A 17,383-nucleotide genomic window follows, 5' to 3' on the forward strand; every position below is an offset into this window, starting at 1 on the left:
AATGAAAAAAAAATAGATACCTGAAAATTTCGGGTACATGATAACACATATAAGACATTCATACATAACGAAAATGAAACACAAATATTTATATATATATGATTGTATATATACGGTTTCATGTATACAATGTTTCCTGACACTCTTAACCTCTTTATATGTGCAATATTATTTAAATTTGGCGATCATGTAGATTATTCCACAAACCTATCCTTCTCTAATTGATAATTCATTATCAAGTTATATTTTAAAGTGAATCAAATTATTGACTACCGAGCTCTCAGCACTTTATAATAGGTATCAAGACACATTTTCTCACTACTCTGATCAATTACATTCCTAGAGCTTTATAGATATTGATGTGTGTCATTTTGCTAGTTTATGATTTCGCCCGCTTATATCGTTACTTGAGAGTTCCAATGGTTTAGAAACATACACCAGGAGTGGGTCTGGCCACACAATAGATCCTTGTCTAAAACCCATGTCAGTATATATCAAGTGTACTCTCCATATATTCCTATCTTATTCTGGAAATGAATGAACTGGGTGATATTGCCCTGAACCCACAGGAGCTGTGAAGATGGAATTGCGCACGTCATTTCGAACATTTCTTTTGACAGATGTTTTAGATATTATTTTACTTACTAAACTTAAAAGCGATAAGTACATTCAACATCAATCATTTTTAGGTAATTAGTACAATTTCTAAAACCGATAGACTATCATTTAAATAACAAAGATTTACTTGAATAAAGTCTTTACATGTACTTGTTATTTGAAATATTGATACCTTGATACAGTAAATCGAATGTGTAAGGGGGAACTGATGGTGTCATTTTGAAAATTTAAGGAAAATTTCCCAAAGAAAATACTTTTTCACAGAAAGTATATGCTCCTTATGGCTAAAAAGATTCATCTTCGAAATTATGAAAAATGTTTTAAAAGTCAATCTCCTGTGTAGGCAATATGCATTCGATATGGGTTTTCAAAGATATCTATATCTTGACGGATATAGGATTGATTATCTTGATCATACTCGGTCATCAAACCAATACCAGTCGATTCGTCCCCATGCAGCCAGAATAACACATTATTAAAGAAAGAAATGTGCCTAACTCTCTTAACAATCATCCTATTCTCATCAGAAAGGTATTCCGAGGCAGATGATAGGTCATTTGAAGTCGTAGATCGGATAGCATCTTTATACCAGATTCTCTTTTTGGTGGAGTCGTAGAAGAAAATCCGGCGTACCTGTCCTGAAATTCACAAACGTTGCGAGAATATATTACATGAAATGGGTAATTGTTGATTATTATTTTGTAGACTATCATTGTTTGTGTACGTACATGTATCTCTTTTAACTTTGAACATTTATCATTATTATTTTCATTATCATCGTCATCGTCATTATTATTATCGTGATTTCTACTGCTATTGTTTTACTATTACTAATGTAATTGCGCAGTTATTATCTTTACCATATATCATTACTTGTATACTTGTAACAGCACTGTTTTTATCTTCACTAATACTAGATATCGATCATTTTAGTATTTGCAAGCTTTTTCACTATCATTATTGAAAATAAACTAGAACATGCATGTAGAAGTTGCCAACGAAAGGCGTTTGACGTACATGTAGCTGCCCCCTTTAAAATTACTTGGATACTTTTTTCTCTTTGATTTAATGTTCTGTCGATTTCATTTGATGCTTTTTTTTTACGAAAACTTATTCGTGATTTGCATTACTATATTTCCTAAAGCTATCAAGAACGCGCTTTGCCGAGGGGTGTATTTAATAAATTCCGGATTTTTTTAATTAAAATGGCTTTGAAAGGTTGACTTTTCGAAATGCTACACTTTGCATTCAATACTGATTAACACCCATCCATTTATCGTTACAAATTCACAAAGTGAACAATTTGTTACTTACAAAAACAGTTTTTAAAAATGCATCGCAATGCACTGAATATCAACAGGCTACTGTTTTTTTTAATTCCCGAAATGTGATGGGAGTCCAGGGGCCCATTTCATAAAGGCACAGCGTCAGCGTCAAGTCCCAAAACAGCGTCAAATTTTTACTTGCAGCGTCAAATTTAATATTTGACGCTGCAGCACATTTCATAAAAAGTTCGCGCTCCAGTAGTAGCGTCAACTTCTTAATGGAGCGTCAAGTATGGTTACTGGAGCGTCAAATAGGGTTAAATATTTGACGCTGGTAAAGGGGGAGCGTCAAGTTGACACTGTAAAGTGTATATCAATGTCAAGTTCATTGTTAAGAAGGGCGTACGTTGTGCTCACGCATGCCCGAAGGGCTCTTACAAGAGAACAGATATTTAGAGCAATGTCTCTGATAATAATGCTAATAAATAATATCCTAAGGTTATGCTTTCTATTAGAAATTATGTCTAAATTATATCTACCCCCCCCCCCCCCATAAAAAAAATGTTAAAAAGATCCTCCGAAACAACGAATTTTCCAGTTTATCCCAGGGCAGGCCAAGGATAAAAAAGGGAGGTTATAGACAGACTTAAAAAAAAGAAAAATGGAGAGGATTTTTTTTCTTGTGGGAAAAAAAGAGGAAGGTAGATCTATGTGGAAATGTTCAATTTAAGGCCTAAAATAAAAAAAAAAGCCTCAAATTGAAAAAAAAGTGGAGAGGAAGGGGATTTCCCCCTAATCAGCCTCGTGCATGACTATTCAAATAATTCGCTGGAAAGTCAAGCTGACTATCCAGCGAATGTGCTTTTATGAAAAGTTATGCAAAGTTGCTAGCATAGCAAGTTGCTAGTATAGCAAGTAAAAGTTGCTATTCTACCAGAGTTGCTATGATAGCAACTTGCTATGATAACAACTCTTTATGAAATAGGCCCCAGATTAATTACTTGCGGATCACTTGATACATGCTTCTTCTGTTGCTTTGCGTATTCGCATTTGTATACCGGGAGGGGGAGCTGGCTTACAAAGACGTCAGTGTCATTCGTAGTTGTCAATATCATGAATACTCATACCACACGTGAGGGCCTCCAATACTTAACTGTGTGACTCACCCCCCCCCCCTTCTTCTCCCTTATAGATTCTTACTTCTGAGGTCAATCGTTAGCCCAGTGAAATTCTGCAGCTCGTTATTCATATAGATCACTTCAACCTGTCCTGATCCATTGAGAAATGTCCGTGCTATTGTATTTTCCATCGACCAGTATAAGTACCTAGGATATGAATTGATATTAGTTAGATCTCTAAAATAGTTAGATCTCTAAAATAGACAATGCTGAAAGTAATTTCCACAGGATCTTCCAGTATTTCAGATGTTTGTGTGTATGTGTTTTTTATTACTTATATAGAGTATCAAATGTCTAGAATATTATATTGCTATCATACACAAAACTTAATTTGAAAGCACTATTTACCCCTGCTCTTCGTCCACAGCCAAAGCCCTGGGCCAGACGATTCCTTCCGTTAAGAAATTTGTTTGATTCCATGGTAAAGGACCGCCCTCTGCGATCAATACTGATGATATTCTATTCACCCGTCGACAAGCAACGTACAGGGTTCTGGACTTTACTGCAACGACAATGTCGTCCAGTCCTGTTGATGGGAAAATAGCGCATTAATGGTATCAATTCTTTTTTTTTTCTTCCTACTCCTCTACTTCTTCTTCTTTTTCTTCATCTTCTATTTATTCTTCTTCTTCTATATTTCATTTTGTGTAGTGTTAATTTTACTTTACTGTGAGCCAAAACATATTACAGAAATTAAATAAAAAATTTTAGAAACGTTGTAAATTCCTTATAAATCAAGACAAATGATGATTCGTTTAGACTTATCTTTCTATCTCTATTATCCTTGACTCTTCCAGCTCGTTTAACTGCTGTTGTAAACACGTGTATACTAATGAATATATATGTTTTTTTATAAAATGTATATACAGTCAAGTGGGAAAGGGATAAAACGCTTGCAAGCAGAAGTTAACAATTTTAGTTTTTTTATAAGTTTATTATTTATTTATTTATTTTATTTTCAGTTTTATTTAATCAGGGTACCCTCATCAGTTAATAAACTGCTGTCCTTGAGGGCCCTGAAAAGTTTAAATATTATGAAAAAAAATCAAATTGTTATTAGATGGACAGGCAGTTTCTTTTGTAGATACTCCGTGCTATCATGTGCATGCATAAGACATTCATTAACACAAGATTATTCTCTTTAACACTGTATAATATGCATAATCTGATTTCAAAATATGGGCAGACTAGAAGCCTTTTAGATCTTTAAATCATTGTCAATACATTTTAGCAAAAGCGTTAGGGCCCAGTGGATAGTCTTCGGACTTTGAAACAGAGGGTCGTGGGTTCGAATCCCAGCCATGGCGCAATTTCCTTCGGCAAGAAATTTACGCACATTGTGCCGCACTCGACCCAGGTGAGGTGAATGGGTACCCGGTGCCGGTGGGATCAATTCCTTGAACGCTTTAGCGCCCATTGATATGGTGGGTCAGCTGCAGCCGGGGTAACAATATGATACTAAGTATCAAAGTGCAGTTGGGTATATGCACATAGTAACTGCGCTATATAAATGGAAATATTATTAACATTATTATTCATTTAACATTTGTTTTTAACCTCATGTTTTCAACATTTTTCACCATTAATATTACTAGAATAATTAGGGCAGACATTATTATGTACATACCGAGTCGGTATTGACCAGGAGAAAACTTCGTGACAATCTCGATGTTGGAACCATTAATGTCTGCTCTAACAATACGTCTCACTTGCCCTTCGGTCCAGTAGATCTTCTTTGATAACGGATCGTACGTTATTCCACGTGGTCGCAATGTAGATGCGATGGGAGTGAACAGTAATTCATCCTGTAGCTCTGCAACAAAGATTTTCTCCGCTTTTGGATCTGTCACGAAGACCATACCTCTTGATTCTAAATTGTTAGAATGTGATAATATCGATAGTCAGTTCTCTCTTCTAAATCTTATTCTGTATTCAGTCGAAAGTACAGATTTCGTTGAGACCAGTGCCGGCCGCACAGAAACGTTAATCCCGACCTTTCGTTTGAGGACGCGGACGCTTATTTACAACGGTAGTTGACTTTGGAAGGGACTTTTTGGGCCCGTCATCATGGTTGTAAAACTCAGTCCTGCAATGCAAATTGTGTGACAGGAGATTTTTTTTTTCGCATCTGCGACGGAAACATTCAATATGCGTTTCGTGTGGAAAATTCTGGTTGCTACTATGGTAACAGCGATTTATCCGATTGAGGACGACTTTCCAAAGCCACATTTGACTCCTCCTTCAGCTCGAGAGGCCGCCCGGGGGCCCACTTCCATTGATTAGTGGATACCAGGAGCGACCACCCGTAAAAGGGGACAGAGTGGGCAGGTATGTTACGTATATAGGCCTATGTAACGTTATAAGGGTGTCAAAACGATGTTTAAAAATGCTGAAAAAAAGGGATATATATCCAATACTTGTAGGGTTTCCCAAGCCAAATACTTGTTAAGAGATGCATTTTCATAATCTGGAAAAGAATTGCTTCCCTTGTTTAGGGTACTTTTCGAAACCCCATGGTCGTGCCTGGTATCCACTCATCAATGGAAGTGGTCCCCCCGGAATTTGAATCTAATCCCCATTTCTGGGGAATGTAAAACATAATGCCCCTCACATCGTGTGCGAGAGGTACATCGTTTGTGTATAAGGAGTAAACAAAAGAAACAAAGAAACAAAAGATACAAAAGAAAACGAGTTCAAAGGTATCGCATATGATGTGTACATATCAACGCATGCGAAATGTTCGGCTGGAGAGTTTGATCTGATCCATGAAATCAATTGCCAGTGATCCACCAATAATTAAATGCAATATCGATTCGATGGACTGTAATGATCTATATATCTAAGCCTTCATTCAGTAAGTTTTTCCTCACTCAATATTTTCTCGATTTGTTTGAAAAACCACTTTCTTATCCATGTCATAATTTATTTTAGGTCCTGCATTTTGAATATCTCCAGCCATCAGTCGTAATATACATGCATGTATGGTGCGGGTGTCGTGGAAAGGGATTTTGCACACGAAAAGCAGATTTGAAGGGCCTGTAACCCCCCTGTAACACAAATCTTAGCATTGATCGTAGAGCAGTTTTCTACGTTTGATTCTATTGACTGTAATGCACAATCAATCTTAAAAATCAAGTGTATGATTAAGCGTTAACTTTTGTGTTAGGGGACCCTAATACTAGCGTCCGTGAGGATTGCGAAAGGTCCCAATTAGCCTAAAAGAGCGCTGACAGTATGTCCAGTCACATCTTTTGGATTGTCAGAGCTACCAAGTCTCACGCATTGTGCGTGAGACTCACGCATTCAGGGTCCGTCTCACGATCTCACGCATGGCACCCATTTTTCTCACGCATATCGGTACCCAACAGAAAAAAAGAGGAAAAGTAGCATTATTCGCCAGATTATACGACTGGCTGACCGCCTTCGCGTCTAGCCCGGCACACGAGACGAATCAAAAGTGCAGTCAGCGCACAGCTATACGTGATACGATGACTAGCGTGCGTGCATCGCATAGTTTTGAAGCCCATATCTCATGCGCGCGCGCGTTGCGCGCGCACCTTTTCGCAACGTACGAGTGTAAGTACTGGCCGCGCGCGCTCAGAGACGTCGAGTCATGAAAATCTCACGCATTACATTTTTTTGAACTTGGCATCTCTGGATTGTAGAGTTAAAACATTCATTTGAATGTGAAAATAATGCATTGTTGTGACACTAGGCATCGTTGTCACATTACCGGTTCACACTAAGAAATAAAGGTTCAAAAGTGAACCCCGAAAGGTTGATGCAAAATCAGCACCCTATGGGTTCAAAAATTCAACCCCTGATTTGGGGTTCAAAACTGGAACCCTGCGGTTGGGGTTCATTTTTGCACGCTGCGGGTTCAGAACTGTATCCCTAGAAATAAAGGTTCAAAACTGAATCCCAAAGGTTGATGCAAAATCAGCACCATATGGGTTAAAATATTGAAATTGAACCCTGCGGTTAGGGTTAATTTTTGCACCCTGTGGGTTCAAAACTGCACCCCAAAATTTTAAACCGGAGGAATTTAACCCATATGGTGCTGATTTTGCATCAACCTTTCGGGATTCAGTTTTGAACCTTTATTTCTGAGTGTGTTGTAACAGGTCCTCTGGTAGCGCGTTGTCAGCGCTAACAACGTTTCTGTGCTGTAAGTACCATGAGTAGTTGTCGTTGATAACGACCACCGAGGCCAGACTTTCTGCGACCGACGCCATGGTACCGTGGAGACCAACACAAGTCCGAGTGCGAAGATCACACCATTAAAAATGATTTCCCATTTAACCAAAAATAGCTATAACTGTTGGCTATCTACCTTATTTCTGGAATATGTCCTAGCCTCGTCTGGAGATATCTCGAGCAATAGAAAAGGGGCACAATGACCATGGTGACAAGGATTTCAAACTTCCTAGATAAAGGACAAGACCAACAACGAGGCAATGGACAAGGCAAACGCCACGAAATTTCCCTCCACACTAAGGCCGATCTCGAGGATCAAACACTGCCTAAATGACATTTAGCAAATTTTTTTTTTTTGGGGGGGGGCTCTTGTTAAACACATGCATCGGATTTAAAGCCGCCTTCACGCTGGAATTTTTAGGCAGCCTCATGATCATGACACCTCTGCTACACTGACGAGTCACTTATTATTATACTATTTTTTCATGGTTCATACCTCAGCTATAAATGTATACACTAATAAATAGGGGTGTAACTTTGCGGGAAAACATTTGAAAATGTGCAGAGCGAGTATTCGAGCATATTTGCACTTTTTACCCACCATCGCACCTGAGCAGGCCCGCAGCGGGTGAGTGGGGGCAAGTTGTTCCTGTCACAATTCTTGATGCAAATAAACACCTGTGGGTGACATTCTGCACCTTACAGGTGCTAATTTGGGGAAGTGTTCCATATGTATACCCCCGCCCACTGAAATTGAAAATGAAAATATGGATAAAAAGGTTCAAAATAATATGTCTGTCCCTAATATAGAACACATATGATGTGATAGTGGAAATACATACTAAAATATGGCTTTATTCCGTCATATTTCGAGCAGGATCGAGTGCGAGTATAACTGTCCATAGACATCGGCTTATTTAGTCAGTAAAGGGTCTGTAAGTCTAGACAAGTCTAATCCCTTTGGGTGTCAGCGCTTCTCGCTAGCATAGCGGAAAGAGGTCTTGACTACTTGAGACCTTTCGTTTTCTGTGACGTGCCATGTGGACGTACGAGATTAAGGAATTTTGGGAGCACTGCGCATGCGCGAAGTAATCTGTGACGAGCCTTCTCGTTGACTGACCAAATCTGTGACTCGTATTTGAGGGTTTTGACGTTCGGTGTCATAGTGCTCGAACGAGCGCTAGTTCGTACATGATGACGTCATCCCAGCTTGGCAAAAATGAATGAAGCCGCATCAACACTCGAGTTTCGTTGATTCAGCAGGGCTGGTAAACTGCAAATTACTGCTTGTTACCAGCTTTTCCATTACATTTAGTGTGTCCTGTTTTCAGACACTACATATCCGATAGGTAATTGATGTTTTATTTCCAAACAACCGTGTTTTTTCGGCTTTTTGCGCACGAGTGCAAATGTTGCACCCACAGTCGCCCAACTGGTTCGTAGCGTGATGCTACGCCTGATTCTCCGGCCAAGCATCGGCCCACGATCCGCTCGCTATCACGCTGGTATATGCTGTGGCGTGGTACGGGTACGTCGACTTAAATCGAAACTGTTTTTATCAATGTACGAACGTGATACTGAACGAGCGGTGTCACCACTTCCGGTGAACTAGGAATACGTTGCAGTCGCAGACAATCGAAATCTCTCTACTGTTACAACAAGGCGAGTTCGAGTCACAAGCAAGGTAAGCACCCGGGGGGGCACTCGACCAAAAAAGTGGTAGGGGTGTGCCGCGGGCGAGACAAAAAACGGGGGCCTTGGAGCGGGCTTATTGTAAAAAGGAGGGTCCTCGGAACGGGCTTCGGAACGACAAATGTTTGTGAAAACGGGGGTCCTTGGAACGGATCGCCAGCGTGTGAGTGCGCATGCATCCCTATGGAACGGTCATGCGTGCATGATGCAGCTAGAGCTAGAGCGGCCTCCGCCGGGGAGCTCTGCGGCCGCTTTTCACCAAAATTGCAGCTCATTCAATGCGATCGGAGCGGCGTAACGAAAAATATGCGAAGCTTTGGAGCGGCTTTCTTTGTTCTTTTTCTCAACAAGTCAAAAATGCTATGCCTTGGAACGGAAATTTGAGTGTGAAAATGGGGGTCCCCTCCGCGGCACATACCCACTATGCATTATTTACTGAGTGCCCCCCCCCCCCGGGGGGTAAGCAACACTTAAAAATCTGAAGTGAACAAACCGGAAGTCTCGACAATCTTTTGTTATTTTTGGTGGGGGTACATTATGAAACTCTTTCCCTAATTTGCACCTTTCAGAGAGGTGCAAAGTTGCACCTTTCTAAAATGGTACGAAGTTGCACCCAGTGTAACTTCTGGTCTTCAACTTTAAATGTGCAAAGTTGAACTTATTCTTCTTAGTGTGTATCGTTCGCTATCACTTTCGCCATAAAGCCGACCTGAGTCCAATTGGGACGTTACACGTATCACTGAGGACGGCTTCATGCCGGCTTCAAACAATACACAGGCCTCTTTCCACTTTCGTCGCATCTGTAAAACCCTCGAGGATCTATGTTAGATGGTCTGAGAAATAGACCATCTGCTAGTAGACCAAGTGGATACACAATTAATTACTTAATTAGGTCAATGCCAACCGCTTATAAATTCATTATAAGATATCACTGAATCAATTTTTGTTCTTATCAAACACGTTAAACTGTACAGGTTTCAATGGCACTTACCTTGCTTGGGCCTACCACCAGTCAATAATTCCGACTGAAGTGTCTCTGTATTATTCGAACCATGAACAGATTCTGATTAAATCAACAACATACACAATTTATGTGGAAATAGATATTAATTTGCATCAACTTATATAAATCAAATCTTATTTTGAAGTAAATCAACGAACTGGTATGAGAGCATTCATGTCAGAAAACGTATAGACCAATTTCATAACGTGAGAGGGCAGCAGACTGGTCGCCATGCTGCGGTGGGCGAATCAACTTTTATAGTACACAAGTCAATAGGGTATTTGGTACATTCGTTCGATTTTTTGTTTTATTTTGGACCAATTGAGCAGATTTCTTGTAAGATTTATAGTCCAGGATAGGCCCCATAGAAACTTGACCAAACCTTGTTTTTTTATATATACAATATTTTTTGATGGTTTCTTGTCAATTCGAGGGTGCTGATTACGAATCTGGATGATGCCACTCGTGTAACCTTGAGCATTTTCCGCAAATTGGCAAAATCCAATATGGCCGCCAAAATATGCAAATTTACCCATAAAAATCCTAAAATTGTCCGCACATTGGCTATGAAATGCATGGAAGCGTGTGGCAGGAGTAAAATACACTCTGAAAAAATAATTTTTGACAAAATATTTATTTTCCTGATATTCAAAATGGCCGCCATAGTCCATTGTATACTCTATTATGTACAATATGAATAGGGAAAACTGATTTTTACAAAAATGAGCACTAGACCGCAAAAAGTCGCGATATATGAACGAAGTAATATTTGCAAATTATCATTACTAACGAGATATATCATTTATTATGTCATAAATGGGAAGATTTCTGTATTTTGATGCCTAAAATGGCCGCCACGGGCCCAAACAGTATTGCGTACAATGGCAATGGGGGCCAAAAATTCACAAGAGTGATCACTAAAATGCATATTATTGAGATTAAACGTGTGGAATACTGACTAAAAACATAATTGTTAACGAAATATATTATTAATATGCCATGCATGTGATGAATATTGTATTTAGATATTCAAAATGGCTGCCAAAGGCCCTAAAAGCATTATCCACAATGAGAAAGAGGGGCAAAGAAATCACAAGAGTGATCACTAAAATGCATATTATATGTGATAAATTCATGGGATACTGTTTAAAAACGTATTTTCTAACGAAATATATCATTCAGGTTTAAAGTTTGTGTTAAATACTGTATTTTTACTTTCAAAATGGCCGCCAGAGACAATAACAGTGTTATGCACAGTGCAAAGTGGGAAACCAATATTCACAGGAGTGAGCACCATAAATGCAGGTATTAGTAATCTATGAGTAAAATATTGTCTGAAAGCATAATTTATAACAAAATATATGATATCTTATGTAATTTATGTGATAAATGCTGTATTTTGACATTCAAAATTGCCGCCATAATCCCTATATTTATCATGTACAATGCGAATGGAGAAACTAATTTTCACAAGAGTGAGAATCATGAAATGCATATGACTGTGTTATACGAGTAAAAATATTGTCTTAAACATGATTTCTAACTAAATACATCACATATTGGTTGTGGAGGTTATGAATGCTGAACTTTGAAATCCAAAATGGCTGCCATAGGTCCTAAAAGTGTACTTTTGAAAGAATTTTGTCTTTGTTTGACTCTATATATTGCCTATAATTATGAATTCTGATGCAAGGGTGAAATTTTGTCTAACACCATGGTTTCTAACGAGATATATCATAATGTTGTGTATTTAAGGTGATAAACACTGCATTTTTAAATTGAAAATGGCCAACATAAGCCCTTATCGTATAATATACAATTTGAGTGTAGACAAATAATGTTCACAAAAAGGGCATATGGCAGCCATTTTGTATGGTGAAATACAGTATTTATCACATAAATTGCATAAGAGATGATATATTTTTTTATAAATCATGTTTTCAGACGATATTTCACTCATACATCACCATTTAGCCAAGCAAAGCCAAATTCTGGTGAAATAATTTGTTCCCATTCACATTGTGCATAATATCGTAGGGCCTGTAGCGGCCATTTTGATTTTCCAATAACAGTATATATCACCTTACTGGCAGAATAAATGATATCTCTTAATAGAAATCATGCTTTCAGACAATAGATCACTAATACTTGCATTTATTGTGCTAATATTGGTTTCCCACTTTGCATTGTGCATATGTCTCTGGCGGCCATTTTGAAAGTAAAAATACAGTATTTAACACAAACTTTAAACCTGAATGATATATTTCGTTAGAAAATATGTGTTTTAAACAGTATCCCATTAATTTATCACATATATATGCATTTTAGTGATCACTCTTGTGATTTTTTTGCCCCTCTTTCTCATTGTGCATAATGCTTTTAGGGCCTTTGGCAGCCATTTTGAATATCTAAATACAACATTCATCACATACATGGCATATTAATAATATATTTCGTTAACAATTATGTTTTTAGTCAGTATTCAACTCGTTTAATCTTAATAATAAGCATTTTAGTGATCACTCTTGTGATTTTTTTGGCCCCCATTGCCATTGTACGTAATACTGTTTGGGCCAGTGGCGGCCATTTTAGACATCAAAATACAGAAATCTTCCCATTTATGACATAATAAATGATATATCTCGTTAGTAATGATGATTTGCAAATATTACTTCGTTCATATATCGCAACTTTTTGCGGTTTAGTGCTCATTTTTGTAAAAATCAGTTTTCCCTATTCATATTGTACATAATAGAGTATACAATGGACTATGGCGGCCATTTTGAATATCAGGAAAATAAATATTTTGTCAAAAATTATTTTTTCAGAGTGTATTTTACTCCTGCCACACGCTTCCATGCATTTCATAGCCAATGTGCGGACAATTTTAGGATTTTTATGGGTAATTTGCATATTTTGGCGGCCATATTGGATTTTGCCAATTTGCGGAAAATGCTCAAGGTTACACGAGTGGCATCATTCAGATTCGTAATCAGCACCCTCGAATTGACAAGAAACCATAAAAAAATATTGTATATATAAAAAAACAAGGTTACGCCTCTTCTATCCTGGACTATAACAATGAGCATTAATCGGAGAAGTTCAGGTCGCAGCTGTGCTGTGTTCAATTGCCACAACAATTGGAGAAAGCTTCAGGATTGGAAGCAAAGTGAATGTGAAATTCACTCGCCTTGGACTCATGAAGCCCGTTTGTGTGTGAAGCCGTACTCCCTGCATAGGTTTTATGAAATGGGCATTCTCACTGTTACCATGGTAGTTAACATTCCAGCAGGAGTTGCTATCATAACAACTTTTTATGAAACAGGGCCCTGGCCCTCTCTTCCCCTTCCTCCTTTCTCCTTCCTCTCTGTTTTATTCTCTTGCCTTGCCCCCTCCTTTTGGATACTTATAGGCCTGCATAAAATGTGGTGCCACATAGCCTCAGTGGGTTTTTTGGGGGAGGGGGGATTTATTTGATCATGCTTAGATGGAAATATCAGTCCCTCTCTCTCTCTCTCTCTTTCCCTCTCCCCCTCACACTATCCCTCCCTCTCTCTCCCTCTCACTATCCCCTTCTCTGTATTATACTATCCCTCTCTCATACACTCTCTCGCTAGCCCCCCCCCCCCCTCTCTCTCACTACCCTCCCCCTTTCTCACTATTCCCCTCTCCCCTCTCACTATCCCCCTCCTCTCACACATACTCTCTCCCCCTCTCCCCTCTCTCATCCTCTCTCACTCTCTCTCTCGTTCACTCTCCCGCTACTCTAACACAATTTACTAGCAACAAGAAGTGAGCTCCCTGATGAAAACCAACAGCGATTCTTGGTCATCATCAACTCACTTTTACTGACAAAACTAAGGGGAAAAAGTAGCCAAAGTGCAAAAATTCATCATACCTTCATCGGTCAGATATGGCCATTGTCTTACATCGTCTACCCAGGTGTCCATGCTTTATTTTATTGATTTATGATGAAGTTAATGACACAAAATCAGAGCTTATCTGTAATCTTTCATTGAATTTGTACACAGAGCCAATCGCGGTCAGCGCACTTGCCCACCGCAGCAATGGCGTCGCCGATAGAGGGCCAAATACATAAACCGGCCGTGAAATTGGTCTATATCCGTTAAAAGTAATCCACATACATGTAGCAATGCATTTTTACATTATATTCTTGCAATATTGTGTATTATGACAACTGTAATATTGTATTTCAAATTGTTTTTATTGGAATTGAATAAATATTGAATTAAAATTAATTGAACTGACAGCATTTCGTGGAAACCAAACTTTATTACATATTTTGTATTCTTTGGAAAATCACATTTGTGTCCTATATCTTAACAATTAGCTGCAAAAACAACGAGAATGTTGTGACGGTGATGACGACACAACACGAAATTTTGAATTCGGAAGAGCAATTGATATCCTCAAAAGTGACTTCTATTGAATAGTAAAAAAAAAAAATCGTTTTTATTTTTTTTTCTCACCTTCATTACAGTGCCTTCCTTGAAATCCCGTCGGGCAGTGACATCTGTACCCTTTCTTAGTCTCTTCACACCAGCCGTTTTCACAAGGTTGTTTGTCACAATCTGGACAGTGTTGTGGGGTATCAAATATAACTTTGATCAATAATTATAATTAAAGGCGAGCAGATTTACTTTATTTTTCAATCGCTTAGTAAAACTAATTATTGTTTATTCTTTACAATAGTGATATAAGCAGGAAATTTACAGATTGCACAATCTCTCTCTCTCTCTCTCTCTCTCTCTCTCTCAAACACACACTCACTCTCTCTCTCTACCTCCCTCCCTCCCTCTCTTGCCCTCATTATTCATCTCAATCCTATTCCTTTCAAATCTGTATAGCCAAGGCGGTAGAACATTACAAATCCATGATCGCGGTGTATGAATAATAATATACATAATATATAACTGTCCCTCAGTGACATTTTTTGCCTTAAATTGTGCCGAAATTTCTCACAAGGCCTTCAGTTACTTCAAGTTTAAAAGACGCTTTCCGTCTCACCCGGTGGCGTACCGTGGGTCACGGCATTGGAGGGGCACCGGCAAAATTTTGAGTTGCTTACTAAGCGCGCAAAGCGCGCTCAGTTGCCAGGTATACTGACCTAATAGAGACATTTTAAGGACAGTGCCATTAAAAGGATATGTATTTCACTGATCACAATCATAATGCGAGCGCGAAGGGCGAGCTGAATTTTTTGGTATTCAGACCTAAAAGGGGACATTATAAGCATTTTTTGTAATCATGATACGTACTCGCGAAGCGCGAGCTGAAGAATGTGTACATATTGGCCCCAAACAGGGATGGACATTTTAAGGACTATATTTTAGGAATTCACTAGGAGTATACATGTCTCAGCATAGTCACCTAATGCGAGTGCCAAGCGCTTGCTGATTTTGTTAGAATTATTTACATCTAAACACATAAAGCACTTTTTTACTCATTGTAATCATGATTATCATACGCATCTCACTAATCAAATAATGCGAGCGCAAAGCGCAAGCTAAAAATTTAGGAAATTCAGACCCAAAGAGGGGCAATCTAAGGCTTGTTTGTAGGAATTCACGAAGACCATGCGTATTTCACCGACCAAATAATGCAAGCGCGAAGCGCAAGCTAAAAAATTTATATATTCAGATCAGAAAAAGGGACATTTTAAGGGCTGATTATAGAAATTCATGAAGAGCAGACATATATCACCAATCCACTAATGCGAACGTAAGCACGAACACGAAATGTTTTATATTAAATACTTAAAATGGGGCAATTACTTTAAGTAGTCATGAAAAAGAGGCATATGTCACTACATAAAACAATAATAATTCGAAGTGCGAGGAAATATATTTGGTGTATATTTACTTGACAACGGGAGGTTGTAGTACAACAGGATTATATATCTCATTAACAAGATAATGCGAGCAAATTATGTTACATAAAGTTATTCTTATGTAATATAACATAACATAATGATAATATAACATTACAATGAACAATAATTTATTTATTCTTTCCCACTACGTTTTTTCCCCCTTTCTCCCTCTGTTTCTCCTTTCCCCCGTTTTTTTTGGGGGGGCAGCCGATTGGGGGCACGTACCCCCCATGCCCCCCCCCCCTCCGTAGTTATGCCACTGGTCACACCCATGATCTTGTATAAGTTATTCACGTTTATCCAACAATACCACAAAGGTCACACAGCAACTGCTGCTTGATGTCGGCCTATAACAAAAATTATAGGCAGACCGAGTGGGATTCGATTCAACTGCTGCGTTATGCAGGTATCACGCAACAGTTGCTTGTGTTACCCTTATGGTATTGTTGGAGAAACATGAATAACTTATCATGTATCTTTATCACCAACGATGAACCCTTTGATTTGTGACCCATAACCTTCATTCTAATAATATGGTGGGGGTTAAGAAATATGAGTATTTACCTGGAAATCTGCAGACACGAAATCCAGAAGATATACCTTCCATTCTCTTTGATCCACGGCATTCACTTTGATCAGACAGTGAATGAGGAATGAGTTTTGGGATAGTTTGTATCATCATACCAGTTGGATGTTGTCTAGTCCCACACTCGGTGAACATGGGCAAGGTGTAGTTCAGACTTATCCCATTAGTACATGATGTTTTTGAACTTTCACTTGTGTCAATTGTAGCGGGTTGACCTGCCGACGAAAGACTACGATCTAATATATTTCTTCTAATTCTCAAATCTTATAAAAATGTTAGCAGTTGTCATTACACATGTTACGCTACTGAAAGTCAATTCACAGAAACTTTCCTCTTTGATAGAAATGCCCAAATGGAAGCGTGAATAAATCAAGGTCAACGACTGGAGCTCAAACGGATCGGGTATGCAGACAAATAGAGAAATGTTTTCTGTATCATTATCTCTATTCATTCTCAAATTAAACAGTTTTTTACATTGTTCTTCGGGCCTGATGTTGCCATTATACAATGATAAAAAGTGACCCATGATTTCCACATAATAAACCATAATTGACAATGTGACAATAGTAATTAGATAGAATGGGCAGTCAACCCAAACCAAATCATTGTAGCCAAGGGCCGAAGTCACTTGCTCCTGGGACTGAAACAGGGTTTCCCCCTTCACAGCCTGTATGGAAGCAAGCTAGGGTTGTCATCCCCAAAGGTGGCTAGGTGCCCGTTGCAGAAAGAGTTGCAATCAATCGCAACTCTAAAAATCATGCGCAATTTGATTTTCAACTAATCAACAGCGCGCATTTGGGACTTGCGATTGATTTTTTGACTTGCGTTTAAACGCAACTCTATCATTCTTCGAAAGTACATGGAGAGGGGGGGGGTAAATGTAATCCTGTAGAGGTCACCTAGGAGCCAAGCTAGACAAGCTAATAACCTTGACTTCTAACCTCCCCTCCT

The 17,383-nt window shown here is 38.7% G+C and overlaps 1 protein-coding gene across 1 annotated transcript; it reads right to left on the reverse strand.

Annotated features, from left to right (window-relative positions):
* Nucleotides 1-275: 275 nt before the first annotated feature.
* LOC121414918 (low-density lipoprotein receptor-related protein 6-like) lies at nt 276-16,434 on the reverse strand. Its single transcript, XM_041607965.1, has 7 exons — nt 16,411-16,434; nt 14,444-14,545; nt 9,942-10,013; nt 4,689-4,931; nt 3,410-3,587; nt 3,084-3,208; nt 276-1,256 (listed from the first exon to the last, which is right to left on the reverse strand). The coding sequence occupies exons 4-7, from the start codon at nt 4,918-4,920 to the stop codon at nt 946-948; spliced, it is 846 nt and encodes a 281-aa protein (XP_041463899.1). The 5' UTR covers nt 4,921-4,931; nt 9,942-10,013; nt 14,444-14,545; nt 16,411-16,434; the 3' UTR covers nt 276-945.
* Between the last annotated feature and the right edge of the window lie 949 nt (nt 16,435-17,383).

Source organism: Lytechinus variegatus, chromosome 5 (genome assembly GCF_018143015.1).
Source record: "Lytechinus variegatus isolate NC3 chromosome 5, Lvar_3.0, whole genome shotgun sequence".
Taxonomy (NCBI): domain Eukaryota; kingdom Metazoa; phylum Echinodermata; class Echinoidea; order Temnopleuroida; family Toxopneustidae; genus Lytechinus; species Lytechinus variegatus.